Below are 14,571 nucleotides of genomic sequence, written 5' to 3' on the forward strand. Positions count from 1 at the left end.
TCCCTGTTAGAGCTGAATGAGTATTTGTAAAACGATTAAATAAGATGTAATATTTTAGCATGTAAACTGTTTAGAGTGATTATATCAAGTGATATACAAATATTATACTTAAGTACATAAAAGTTTGAAACTGACAAACTTTCCAGTTTGGGCATTAAAAAATTAGTAGTGAAATTCAACTACACATCTTGGATGTGAACATATACACTTAAAAAGGTGGGGCATCTCTTGAATGAAGCCTGCCAAAATGAAATCTCATAAGATGTTAGCTACCAAAAACCTGACGTTTTATGTTATCAACACTATAAGGTAAAAAGCACCCCACTAAATATCAAGTATCCAATAATATTACTACTGCATGCCAACTATCAAAATGCTGCCAGAGTTATCAGTGATTTTAAAACTATCTTCTAGGGAACCTTACCAGGGTTGCTCAATGAGAAGAACAGTTTGCCACCATAGCTGTCTTCTCTACAATGTGTAGCTACAGCGGAATCTGTACAAAATAAGGCTTAACATTGCTAAGTGTGAGTGCCACCATAAAAATCACCCCAGAGCTCTTGCACATTACAGAGGATTTTGTCACAGAAATCAAAGCAATCCTGATGATAGAAAGTCTGAAAACCACTTTAACCTACTACTGTATTATCAGCTGTCAATACTGACAAAGGCTAAGTACTATTGTGTGCCAACTATCATATATCAAATATCGAAATTAAATATCATTGTGTTAAAGGTATCAAATATTCAGACACCATTTGAAGAAGATTTGCACATGCAAAGAACAGCTAGTGAATATTAGACATCAAAATTCAAAAAGGAGAATTTTGGGAAGCAAATTTGCTGCAGCTCTAGATCTGCTCTGCAAGAACTATGCTGCCATCTTCTGGCTAAATTCAGCACAGGATAAATTTTAAAACTGGGCTCCTTACTATTGGATCTTAAAGAACAATGTTACTATAACCGCTGTGCAGTACAAGGTTCCATTATTTAAACACAAGCCAAAACTCTGAAAACCTGCCAACTCTTTATGCACTTTGATAGTGAGTGAGCAAGCTTTACTTTAAGATAGGGATAGACAAGTTCTGTATTCTTCAGGACCACATTATTTTACTGACAGGCTGGACACATATTTTGCTGCACAAATTCATGCTCTTGTAAAATGCCCGGTTCCATAATCAAGTCAGCAGCATCTAGCAGTAAGGGCTTCATATTTGTGGAGCACATCACTCAAGTATAAATGGGGCACTACATATCAAATTCAAGGAAGAGATGCAGTATTAAAGCACAGGATCTCTGTTTCTTACAACTAGAAAATGCCTTTGTTTTTCTTGTCTATATAGCCACAGGCCAAGCAAGGGGTATCTGCTCCAGTGGGGCACTGGGAAATGATTATTAAGGAGTCCAAAAATGAACACATCGGCAATAGCAGGGGGCAATTAATTTTACATGAGCAGAATTGAGTTATAAGACCCAGTGCTTCTCAAGTACATGAAATTATTCTAAACCAATAAGTACATACGAGAAACACGTTTTGTCAGAGTTTGGCAGAAACGTGGTTCACTCAATCCGTTTATTCTATTAGCTCTTGCTCCAGCATTGATTTCCCATTGAAAGACCATGCGAGAATTCCCCCCAAAGTTTCTATTTTTTCCAGATTCCAGTCTGTCATCTTGACCCCAATTTATTGATTTTGCATGCCACCACATTGGGTCCAATTCACTTTAGACAACACATTAAGATGAAGAACGTTCTCTACGTATTAAGGGTTCAAACAGGACACACACACAAACTTCTACTGGCCAGTCCCCCACTAATCAAATCACTTTTTTACCGTCCGAGACCAGCACAACATTAATCCAGCAACAGCAACCATACAAAGTAGTACAGATCCTTAGTTCCCAGCTCCCAGAGATTTAACAGTCCTCTGAGGTTAATAGGTTATGACGTGTCCTCATAGCCAAGTGGCAGAATTTAGCAACCTTATACGTAACTGAGGGGTTTCTATCGGCAAGGAGGAACTTGGTATAAAATTCTTCAGTGTTACCTGGAAAGTCCTGTAGTAGAGGATGAATTAAGCCTGACCAGGCCTCTGAGTAGAACGAGCAGTGTAAAAGAACATGAGAGGATGTCTCTATCTCAGCTGAATCACATGGGCATAACCTTTGGGGGACTGGGATTCCTTGATATCTGCCTTCTGTGAACTTGGAAGGGAGAGCATTATAGCGAGCCCTAGTAAACGCCCACCTGTACTTATATTATGTAAGGGAGCTCAGATACAGGGGCCAGTCACCCGCAGTAAAGAGGTCTGGAACCAAACACTTAACCTTTTCTTTGTTTGATTTGCATATTATTCAAAACACTTAACAGAAGAACGCCACCCTGTGGTGGATTTTGCAACTACATAGCTTGCTTGCTCAGTTTATTTTTTCCTGCTCCCTCATAAGTTATACTCAGTTCACCAGATCACTTTGCGGAGCCAAATGCAAAACCAGACATTGCCATAAAAAGTCAAAGAATTCAAAGAGAAAGTCTGAATGATAAAACTCTTTAATGCTTGGTCAGACAATCATAAATTCTTTCTTTAGAGTCAACCAACCTCCATGTTCCAGGAATACACGAACGCATCTTTCTTTCCCTCTTGCTGCTGAGAAGTGGAGCAAGGTCCAGCCGTTGGCGTCTCTACCATTTGGAGAATAACCTTGCTCTAACATCTTGCGCACAGTGTGAACATCTCCAGCAGCCACCGCAGCCTGGATCTGCAACTCTTCCTGTAGCTCAGGGTTCCTCCGGCAGTGGTGATGTAACATCCTCGCAGAATCTGCCTCCTAAAGCAGGGTCATGAGGTCTCACTGGTCACCTTCAATTGACAAAGACCAAGTACAAATCAGAGGGGGGGGGGAGAGAAGGGAAAGCAACACCACCCCCTGACCAACAACTGGAGCAGAATACAAAAAACTGCACAGGATGACCCCATACAACAGGGTTTTTCATAGCCCACTGCACTCCCCAAAAGCCATTTGTCCTCTAGAGTAGCCACGCCCTGACATGACTTCTTAAAGCAAAATATTTGTCAGTTGAGATAATCACAAATACAGAATTTAAAGTGGCAACATCATACTTGCTATTAGCTGTCATTCTGGATAAGGCTCAAGGCAGGCAGGTTATGGCACAGTGGGAATAAGGCCATATCACACCAACACTAGAGATTTCAAATAGTTGTCTCTAAATTTTACTTTGTTATAAAACTCGAGTTTCAAATTAAACAAAACAGTAAAATAGAAATATGCCTCATTTTAAGAATTTCTATTCAAAGCTCAAGGCAAGTGCCTAGCAGGTATGTTGTTTTAAGTAGAAACTTGTGAAGAGGAGGGGAAAATGAGGGAAGTGGTCCCTAGTGTTTTGTTTTTTTAAAAAAAGCTGCACGTTCAATTATCCTATGAAAAACAGCAGATTAAGTAACAAGGATCTTTTATCTTACTTTCTATGTATAAGTGATCAGAAGTGTTTGTAATATGATGCCATGCAATGCTACCTACACGCTATGTGCAGACAGTGAGACTAGCCACACTGATTTACAGAAAGAAACTACTAACCCAAATTGTCTCATGGTTCCCATACGATTTGTCCTTTGCAGTGCATGTGTTTGAATTATATAAATATAGGACCAGATTTTCATCTCCTGCCTTGCAAACTTATGCAAGTGGGAAGAATGTTGAAGTTGGTTCTTTCCATTTCAATTCAACAAATGGTAGAGAAACTCAAATTCTGCAAAAATTATGATTTTTTAAAAAAAAATTCTAAGGTTTCAGGAACTCTTATATGCACATAACCATAACCAAAATCATAACCAAAGTTGATAAAAAATAAATTTTATTTTTAAATTTCAAAAATCCAATTTTTAAAATTTAAATCAATTTTTAAATTTTAAATTAGATTTTGAAATTTTCTTATAACAATTAGTAAAAAAAGAGAGTCGAGGTCGTGCATATTAATTATACAAATTCTAATTATATTCTATGAATACGTTAATAGCAGTTTATGGAAATGGGAGATAATAACCTGATCAGTCCTATTCCTCACTGCAAGTGGGTGTACAGAATTGCATGTTCGTTCTCTCTCTCTCTCTCTCTCTCTCTCTCAGCCTTGCCTCTCTCTAAGTGCAAAGATGGAAAAGGTCAATGAACAGAGAATTTGGGGAGATGGAGTAGACCTGAACAAAGAAGACGAGTACAGATATAAATGCAAGGGATGGAGAGGGAAATAGAAAGTGAAACCAATAGTGAACAGAACAGATTCATACAGTCCTGACTCCTGAGGAAACTTCTGCTGCATGTATCTGCCACTGTAGAAGGGAAATACCTAGCATGACAGCAGCAGGCCATAAAAGAGACCCCATTTGGGAACATTTTGGTTTTGTACCTGCTGTGGTCGAAATTGCCTAATTTTTTTTAAAAGAACTTTACGTCTAAAAACTGAAATAGTTAACCATTCAAAAACCCACACGCACTGGAAAAGAAACTAACTAGAAGAATAAACAATCTTATCAGTGCAATTTAAAAGCCTGTTTGGTGGTGGTGACTCTGGCACATCATGATAAAAATATCAAGATTAATTGAACAGTTGGAGCTGGTTCATCTCCTTCAAAGCTTTTCACGGTCTAGCTCCTTCCTATCTCTCCTCTCTCATCTCACACTATTGCCCCGCTCGTGCTCTTCGCTCCTCTGATGCCATGTTTCTCGCCTGCCCAAGGGCCTCTACTTCCCTTGCTCGGCTTTGTCCATTTTCTTCTGCTGCCCCTTACGCCTGGAACGCTCTTCCAGAACATTTGAGAACTACAAGTTCAATCGCAGCTTTTAAAGCTCAACTAAAAACTTTTCTTTTTCCTAAAGCTTTTAAAACTTGATGTTGTGCGGACATTATACTGTTAGTTTTACCCTACCCTGTGCCTGCTTACCCTACCCTGTGCCTGTTAGCATTCTCTTCCCCTCCTTATTGTTTTACTATGATTTTATTAGATTGTAAGCCTATGCGGCAGGACCTTGCTATTTACTGTTTTACTCTGTACAGCACCATGTACATTGATGGTGCTGTATAAATAAATAATAATAATAATAACAATAACAAGTTCATTCTGCTTTAGTACTAAAATGACCAAATTATCATTATAATTTTTGAGGAAAATTAATCTGATAAAATCAGAATAATATCTTAGTGTGTACCTAGCTTCTAATATTATTTATTTATTGCATTTTTATACCGCCCAATAGCCGAAGCTCCCTGAATATCTCTGAATAAGTATTAAGGTTATAGTAAAAATAAATGGTGTACTTCTACTAAAAAAAATTTAAATAGGATCTTCCTCACTAGTGGTTTCAATAATTAAAATTGAGCTTCAGAGAAGTAATTTAAATCAATTTGATTTCAATCAAATCAACCCTAACCATAACTGAAATTAAGATGGTTTTGCAAGTTCAAGTCTCTGGAATAATGGTAGCTAGGGTGGGGGACATTGGCTGTTAATAAGATTCAGTATTAAAATATGGAATGCCAGATACCAATGTCTGAAACAGCTTTAGTCCTTTAATTAAAACTATTTATGTGGCTGGCTAACTAGAACGTATGTTTTGGCATGTCAATGAAGACAGAAGAAAATGCCAGCAAAGAAAATGGTCATTTCTTGTGATATGTCCCAAACACTGGGACATTTGCTCCCAACGATATCTCCATTGTTACAATTCTGATTAAGGAGCAGACGTTTTCCATGAATAACGCAAGATAAAGCATTTCCTTTTTTTAAAAAGTTACCTTATACGTAGAGGTCACTTTTTGCTTTCCACTTTCATTATACATAACTTGGTTTGGAGGTGTAACACATCAAGCAAATTGCTTCACCTTGAAATGAAGAAAGCAGTCTTGTTAGATCAAAGTAAGCAAAATACAAGAAAAATTCTCAGATGCCACATAGATTGCAAGCATCATAACGCCACAAAATGGATGGAATCATGGAGACAATTCTATCAAAGATGTTTATTTTAGTCACTTAAATTGCAGGAAAAGCAAGCTGGAGGAAGAGTGCAGGGTAGTTGAAGAGGAAAGAGAAAGAAAAAAAACCCGGGAAATCTGCATGCTGATCTTTTTCTAGTAAGCACATAGATGTACAAGCACCAAAACCCTAAACATTTTTTCTGTCTGCAAAGAGGAGAGGAGCTCAATAATGGCCCTCCCACTACGGCCTATAGAAGCATACATACAACATACCCCAAAGTTATATGAGAAAGAAACACTCTCCTTCTTGAAAATCTGCAATACAGGTAAAACAAGTAAATGGAGAAGATAATGCAATGGGAATGTCACTGTTGGGGTTTAAATAGAAGACTTGATCATCCAGATGATGTGCCCTGGTCACAGGATCGGAGACCCAGTTCCCTCATTAGGATATAACAGATGACCTGTGTACAGGACCTATGTACGTATTTGGACATTTAGCAGAGCTCCCAACAGCACGGCTGACTTTCTTGGCATTATTTCACCCTTGAAGGCACACTTCTATGACACTTGTAGGGAATTCGTCAATCAACTGTGGTGAGTTTTTATAGCACTTTAAGTGTGGTTGACACTTATCCCAAACAAGAATATTTTACTTCCTCATTATTCTGCATATGCATGACTTTGCTTTACCCACACTAGCATAGGAGGCATTTGAGTAAAATAGGGAATGTCAAGAAATATTTTTGTAAGCTGCTATAAGAGCCTTTTTTGGCTGAATGGCAGGATAAAAATGCTTAAATAATAAATAAATAAATGTCTACTGCTTATGTTTTTGCAAATGCAATGCAAAACTGTATTTATAATTTCTGCACCAGGAATGCTCTTCTGGTCATCCTTCACCACATCTTTGCTCTCTGCATTTCTGCAGGATCTGTTAGTGTACTGGGTCTAGCCAACATTAAAGGTAATTCTAACACATAGGAAACTGCCTTGTACCAAGTTAGACCACTGGTGCATCTGACTCAACAACTGGAACTGGAACAGCTATCCAGAGTTTCAGGGAAAAGAAGAGTCTTTCCCAATGCTACCTGGAGATGTCAAAGCCTGACCTCGAGAACCTCTACATGCAAAGCACATGTTCTACTGAGCTACAACCTTCCCTAAAGGTTTTGCTGCTGTTTGCACAACTATGCTCCCATTTTATCTTATGCATATAAGGCACAGAATTAGATTGGCACTTAGGATATTGCCTAGCAAGAAACATTGAGGTGCTGTGTTGTACCTGGGGTTGAGGGAGAGAGAATCAGTAGTTTTGTGTTCTTTTGTGGACAAAAGCAAGTCTCACAATATGAAGTTATGATGTTATGAAAAATCAAAACAAACCAGAGGCTATTTCTAGAGTTTAAAAGGCCTTAGCGTCTTCACTTATAAATGCAAAGTTGCTGCATCTTCCATCCTAGACAAACAGCATTTTTCAGAAACAATCTTCAGATTCGTCCTCTAACAATTTCAGCTAAAGACAGGATGGGAAGTGAAAAAATTCTAAAACACTATGCTTAGCGTTGCTATGCAATACTGAATGGCAGTTATGCCATTACATTCATGAAGTGGCTGCATTTCAACAATGAACAAAATGTTAGTGAACAGGATTTGACTTGGGTCTGGAAAACAGGTATTCAACACTGCCTCACTGACATTTCATTTTGGATGGCCTTGTACAAGGTCAATTAGCCAACTGTAGAGAGTGAATGAGCTAAGGATTGTAAAGCACTGTGCATATTACTTGTATGTATGCAAACAAAGATTTCTATTTCAATTCAGTTTGTTAATCCCAGAGAAGTATGCACAAAAGATCTGGGCGCCCTGCAACCTATTTTCTCCAGGAGAAGGCTTCTGCTGTGCTCCACAAGCTACTTTGAAACTAAATCTGGGGAAATCCTACAGCATGACCATCACCCTTTTAACATTAATAAGAGGGCCTTTGGACTCTGGCATAATATGTCCAATTTAACTACCTGAAATTGGTGTTATTTGTATGCAAAAGTATCATCTATAGTTTTAAATGCACAACATTTGACAAAAATATTGCAATTTGAACAAGTGCTTACTTATCTAAAGGTCATAAAGACTTCATAGAAGAATTGCAACACAAACAGTACAGTACTTGACTAAAACATAAATATTGACAATAAAATAAAAAGTATCAAGTTTTTAATGTAAGACTAATTTCAACAAAACTAAGAGCAACACTAAAGCCAATATGTTCCAACCTTCATGGTTTACTTGTGAATCTTTTGCCAGTGAGATATTCTCAAATTCTTGCAATACCATAGAGCCCCCTGAAACCATGCTGAGCCTCACTGAACAAAAACAACATTTGACTCTTTCACTATGACTGCATCAACAGAGCCCAATACACATTCAAAACATTTGTGATTGCAAACAAACATCACAGGGGGAATTACATTTTCAGGGATCTGCACGCATAAGCCTAGTCCAAACAGACATCTCTCAACTTAATAAGCAAGGATATGCATAAGACCTGAGCCTGTGCTCGCTATCATGGTGTCACCGCTTCCCTTCTCAGTACACCATGATTAACCCAGGAAGTTTTCAATAAACAAGCTTCCCATTAGGTCATAGCCAGGAAACTCTGATCAACAGAATCTCAAACCAATGTCAAACCATGGTTTAAGATTCCACTTTGTTCTGACCCACAGTAACCATAGTTACCCGGTTCAGACAAAACAGGAAATGGGTTAAGTGAAAACTTACTGGGTTAATTGTATTACACTGAAAAGGAGGGAAAGGACACTGCAAGGATGGGGCAGGCACAAGCCTTGTGCATAGCTTACTATGCTGAGATGTGTACATCCTAACTCAACCAGTGTAAATAGCACACAAAAACTGATGCTCAAAAATTACAGATTTATCTAGAAGTTAATCTAATCCTTACCCAGGTCTCAATCCTATGTACACTTACTTGGAGTGAGCCTCACTGAATTCAATGGAGTTTACTTCCAAGTAAACATGTATAGGATAGGACTGCAAAAACTACTTCCATTGAACATGTAAAATTTACACCAGCAGATCCAAAAATACCTCTCCAAATTCTCTAGTGCAACCTGCCAATATGCAAAGAAAAAGCATCACATCACTTGCACTCCCAAGGGCTATCATAATGAAAGCTACACAAGACATCAACCAACAGCTATAGTCCATTGTCAGCAAGCCTCAGAATCTGGGTAACAAAGCTCACAAACTGGTGTGATGGCATAAAAAACATGATTGTAGATTTTCACCTGGATGCTCGGTTCTTCCATTACATCTTCGCCTCTTGACTTTTGTTTTGCATTCAAAATTTGCAAATTTCTTCTGCAGAGGCATGAGCCTGGAATGACAAACAAAAGAACCAGGTTTGCAGTTGGTACAAGATAATTTCTTTCTGACTCAGTTGTTTTATTACATTTTGTCCCACCCTTCCATCAAGGAGCTGAAGGCAGATTAGATGGGTTTTCCCAAACTCATGCCCCAGTTTATCCAGACAAGCACCCTGAGAGGAAGGTTAGGTTGAAAAGGGGTGGCTGGCCCAAGGTCACCCATTTAATTTCATGACTAACTGGGGGCTTGAACCCAGTTCTCCTCACACCTAGTCCAGCACTCTAACCACTATGTAATTCTAGTCAACAAAGCAGCACCAAAATCTGCAATTGTGTAGAGGAGGAGTAGGCAACTTATGGCCCTCCAGATGTTTTGGTCTAAAATTCTAATTAGCCCAAGCCAGCATAGCCAATGGTGAAGACTGATGGGAGTTGTAGGCTAAAACATCTGGAGGGCAACAAGTTGCCAATCCCGGTGTAGAGCATTACACCCTGCGAGATTAAAAGAAGAAACAAAGCCACAGTTTTCAGCCTTTTGGAATTAAGACTCATTTGTTAAGCTTGCTACCCTATTGGCTTCTATAGTTCTACTAAAAAAAAAGTTACACACCCTTTTTAGACAACTGGAAAATCAGAGGAAGAACAAGAAATGGAAGATGCAGATCAAGAAAAAGGTGCTTCTGATGTTGACAGGACCAAGCAAAGAGCCTTCCCCAAAGATCAAAAAACCCTGGAAAGCTTGCACAACATACCCACAGTTTAGATTATTATTATTATAGTTATGTTTAATTTTTATAGATGAAATTGGTAATCAAGTCACAAATAATGAATGTGGACTTCTTTTATCTTGTTTTTTTCCTGTTATATTTCAAACTCAGTATCTGAAACCAGTCAAGCTAGATACTCATATAAAAATTAAAGCTGTCGCTTTGCAATCTAACAGTTCATGGGCCATATAAAAGGACTGGAGGTAGCATGAGATCCGCTATATGTTGACTTCCACAGACCCAAGAAAATCCCGGCAATGAAGGACTGGCTAAGATGGCGTTTGACTGGAAGATAGTTTGGCATCTTAAAGCAATGTTTCTCAGAGTTTGAACTTGAACTCACATTCTGAACTTACTCTATCTTGTGCGCCTCCTGCAATAATCTGGTCTACAGGTGAGCGTGCAGAAATTTCTCATGCATATGTTACATTCTGTGGCAAGCAAAGGTCTGTGGATTGCACTTTTAAACATACACTGACCTTAACAAAAGAAATAAGACAGAACACTTCCTTCACCCATATATGCCAAGAACTACCTTTAGAACAAAATGGCAGCCTTTAATGAGCTCCTTTCTTCCCAAGTGTAGTTGGTATGATGAGTCCTTAGGAAGTAGGGATGGATGAATCTGTGAGCTTCAATTACTTTCACATTAAAATGTTTAAAAATCTCATGTTCTTTTCATCCCGTATATAAAGAAATTTGCAAATTTTGGTAAGTTGTTCTAAAATAAATGTAAACCAATGAAGATACTTTGGCAGAGGCCATTTAAACTGCACAAGTCCTGGCTGGTGGGAGGAAAAAAAGATTCTATGTGCTTTAGGATACTATTCCTTTCCTGGAACACCTCCAGACCCCTTTCTAGGTGCCCTGCACCCGTCCCCAAGAAAAGCCTATCCCCACAACTTGAGAATCATGACCTTAAAGACAAGTGTTACAAGAGTGTAATCCTATCCACGTTTACAGAGAAAAAAACTTTTACAACTCTCAGCATCACTGTTATTTATAACAGACAAAAGCCACAGTGGCTTACAACACCTCTGGAGATGAGAAGGCCTTGAAAAAACCCAGAAAAAATATGGGGAAACCAGAAAGACATTTTTTAAAAAAAATCCCTAGGGATATTTCCCCCAAAATCATTTGATCTCTACTATGTTTTTTCCCTGACCTTCACATCATATCTACCTCCAACAGTACAATATTCATTTAATCAATTTATGTACTGCTTACCATATCTAAAAAAATATCTCTATGTGGTTGATAAAATAAAAAAATACATCAGGTTTAGGTAAACAGAGGGATCTTTAATGGGCATACTGATATACCAGGGGAGGACATCCAGGTGACAATCTGCAGGTTGCAGTACAACCAGCAATCACACAGGTGTGTATCGGGGAAGGTGATTCCTCGTAACTTGGTTCCAAGTTATTCAGAACTTTATATGCCAACAGCAAAACCATGAATCTGGCTCGGTTACTAACAAGTAGCCAGTGAAATAGCTTCAATACTGGCGTAATATGTGCTTGGCCAGGGTACCCCACTCAGCATCGTGGCCACCACATGCTGCACCTTCCAGATGAAGCACAAGAGTAGTCCCACATAAAGTGCATGAGAGTAATCTAAATGCAAAGGCACCAATGTATGAACTGTAACAGCCAGACTATCCTTGTCACTTGAGCTTCTAAGGACAATGATGAACCTAGGAGCACTCCCCAAATACTTACCTGCTCTTTCCGAGGGAGTGCAACTCCATCTATTGTAACCAATACACAAATTTAAGAGATGAAAGAAGCAATGTCTGAGGGGAAGAGAGCATTTGGATGATATATGCCATCCTTCCCCAGCCTGGCAACCTCCAGATGATTTTTGACTTCAAATCCCATCAGCCCAACCAGAACAACCAATGCTTGGATATACTGGGAGTTGTAGTCCAAAGCATCTGGAGTCCACCAGGTTGGAGAAGACTGATGTATGCTAACATTGGGAACAGCATGATATGGGCAGAAAGGAGTGACTCTTTTGAGTTTGCAATGCTCAGATACTAAAACTCTACATATGAGACTACAGGTAATAAGGGGCAATAATCACTTCTCAGAAGATGCAAGACAAAAATATGATGCACAGAAGAGGAAAATGTAATGGTTATCTGGACAGCGGCTTTTGGAGGAGGTGGAAAGAACATAGAGCAGAGCATACAGTAGAATGTGGGCATCCTTTCGTGCCTATGGTAGAACAACACAGAATAGATCAGGGAAAACTCAGTCTCTAGTGGGAAGATGGGATGGTGGTACATTTGCAACTACACACATTGTCCCCTTTTCAGCTGGACACCCATAGCCATACTATCCTTGGGCTATTTTCTTCTCCTCTTTACTAGATATCTTGGTCTTAATAATAAGAACAAAAAAGGGAGCTGCTCAAGGAAGAACTCCCCCTTTGTAAACCCTCCCATGTTCCCATCTAAAAATGAGTTTCTGATACCATACACTCGAAGGACGAGTGCTCTAAGTGGCCACACAGCCTCTCTAAACCTGGAGAAAGAGGCAATCAACTTTACCTTCCTGCTTCTCTGTTCTGCTATGCAGAACCAATCCCACCAGCGCTCTTTGGAGTTAATAAGGGAAGGCCTTCCCATTCTAACCCATCGTTTTCTCTTCATCTAAAAATAATTAAAAAGTGACCCTTATCTTTCACATTTCTTCCCAGGTAAAGGGCTGAACAATAAGGTAGTTGGTCGTCTTAACCTTCTTCCCCTCTCTCAAAGTTGAGTCTTTGGAAGTGGTTCAATATAACTTCCCTTCCCACCTCATTTTCCTCCTTCCCAAGATGAGTCACCCTCACTTTGGTTTCTTCCTCTTCAGGGCAGGAGGGTACCCTTCCTTCTCCCTCTTTCCCTAAAGGTTCAATTGTAAGAGTCTCTCCTCCCTTAAGTGTTTGGGACACACACACTAAGCTTCCCAACGCCTCAGCACATAATCTTCCCCTTCTTCCAGATCAAATCACCCTCAAATTTCCAAGAGGAAGGGAAGTTAACTGTGAGGAAGCGGCTCACCTTGACTTACCTGCACCCTTTCCTCAGCTTCTTGAGTATTGCAGGGGGCTCAATAGCACTCTATTCACACTATTGATCCACCCCATCAGCTACCCATTTCCGCAAGATACATCACCCTCACCCTTTCCCCATCTCTTCATCGTTTCCTGCCCATCCTCTGCCTTCAACAAAGCAAGCTATCTCTGTCTGCCTCCCTCCTTCTCCAAGCACAACTAAGTAGCCTGACTTCATACTGCACCCCAACCCCATATTAAGGAAGAGACAAACTTGCCACTGTAAGCCCAACCACACTAAGCTCAACATAACTTACTTCTGACTTAAAAAAAATACTCAGGATGAGGACTAAGTTTCTCTTACTTGTTTGGGTGGTGGAAAGGGGGGAAAGGAAGTGGTTATTGCTTCTTTAAGTCCTTGGAAAATAAGTTACTGGGGCTAAAATTTCCTTAGAATAAAGCAAAGCAAAAACTAGAGCAGCAAAAGAGTTATTGATAAATAGGAAGTATCCCCCCCCCCCACCATCACCCAGCTCTATAACCTCTGGAAATACAATGGTGCATTTGACAAGAGAGGGAAACGGGGGAAAGCGACCAACCTGCCCACAGACCCTTCCTTCTCCCCTACTACGAACGTAACTGGGGGCTGAGCAACCCCAGCAGCCTCTGCCCGAGAAGACCCTTCTGGCTGCCCAGGGAGGTGCCCACGCAGGCGCCCCTCCCAGGTGAGGCTCAGCCAGCAGCAGCTGCTGCTGCTGCTGCCACCGCCTCCTCCTCCTCCTCTCTCCCCCCACCCACCTACCCCGGTTTCCATACCGCTGTTGGGGGAGGGGGCCGCTAAGCCCCTCCCTCCTCGCCGGCCGTTACCTGTCTGTCTTTCCGTCTCTCTCCCCTCAGGGCCCGGCCCAGCCGCCGCCGCCGCCGCGCCTCAGCCGCTTCCCCCGTGGCTGACGGGGCGAGGTGGGAAAGGTGGTGGGCGAGGCGAGGGGAGGGAGCCGAACCACGGCGGGGAGGGTGAGGAGGGTGGGCTGCTGAGGAGGGGTGGGTGGGTCGGCGGGTCGGCGAGTGGACGGGGAGGCACTTTGCACCGACTGACTGACTGAAGAGGAGCCACCTCCTCGCCTCACTCCGGGGTCAGCGGGCAGGGGCTGACCCCGGCGCCCAGCCAATCAGCGGCCGCGCTCGGCTCCCCTCCGCCTCGCGCCGCAGCCCACCGCCTCTCCCGATTGGGCGGCGCGAAGGCTCCGAAAGCTCCGCCCACCCCACAGCCTTGCCGACGCCTCCTCTGTCGTGTGTGTGTGTGTGTGTTTTCTCTCCACACCCCTCTTCCCTCTCTGTTCCCCCCCCCCCGCTCCAAGGGGGTGCAGTCCCGCCGCAGCCCCGCTAGGCAC

At 41.1% G+C, this 14,571-nt stretch overlaps 1 protein-coding gene across 2 annotated transcripts in view; it reads right to left on the minus strand.

Annotated features, from left to right (window-relative positions):
- The window catches only part of ASB7 (ankyrin repeat and SOCS box containing 7), a 37,719-nt gene extending 23,566 nt beyond the window's left edge, over positions 1-14,153 (minus strand). Inside the window, exons 1-4 of one of the 2 annotated variants that reach the window (XM_063142181.1) lie at positions 14,048-14,153; positions 9,294-9,382; positions 5,809-5,895; positions 2,600-2,860 (exon numbers count right to left, since the gene is read on the minus strand). In XM_063142181.1, coding sequence (XP_062998251.1) covers positions 2,600-2,810 — 211 coding nt within the window. In that variant the 5' untranslated portion in view covers positions 2,811-2,860; positions 5,809-5,895; positions 9,294-9,382; positions 14,048-14,153. Of the gene's footprint in view, positions 1-2,599; positions 2,861-4,062; positions 4,111-5,808; positions 5,896-9,293; positions 9,383-14,047 lie in introns of those variants that run through there. The other variant, XM_063142182.1, reaches the window with a different exon arrangement.
- Positions 14,154-14,571: the final 418 nt, after the last annotated feature.

The sequence above is a fragment of the Elgaria multicarinata genome, chromosome 16 (assembly GCF_023053635.1).
Source record: "Elgaria multicarinata webbii isolate HBS135686 ecotype San Diego chromosome 16, rElgMul1.1.pri, whole genome shotgun sequence".
NCBI lineage: Eukaryota > Metazoa > Chordata > Lepidosauria > Squamata > Anguidae > Elgaria > Elgaria multicarinata.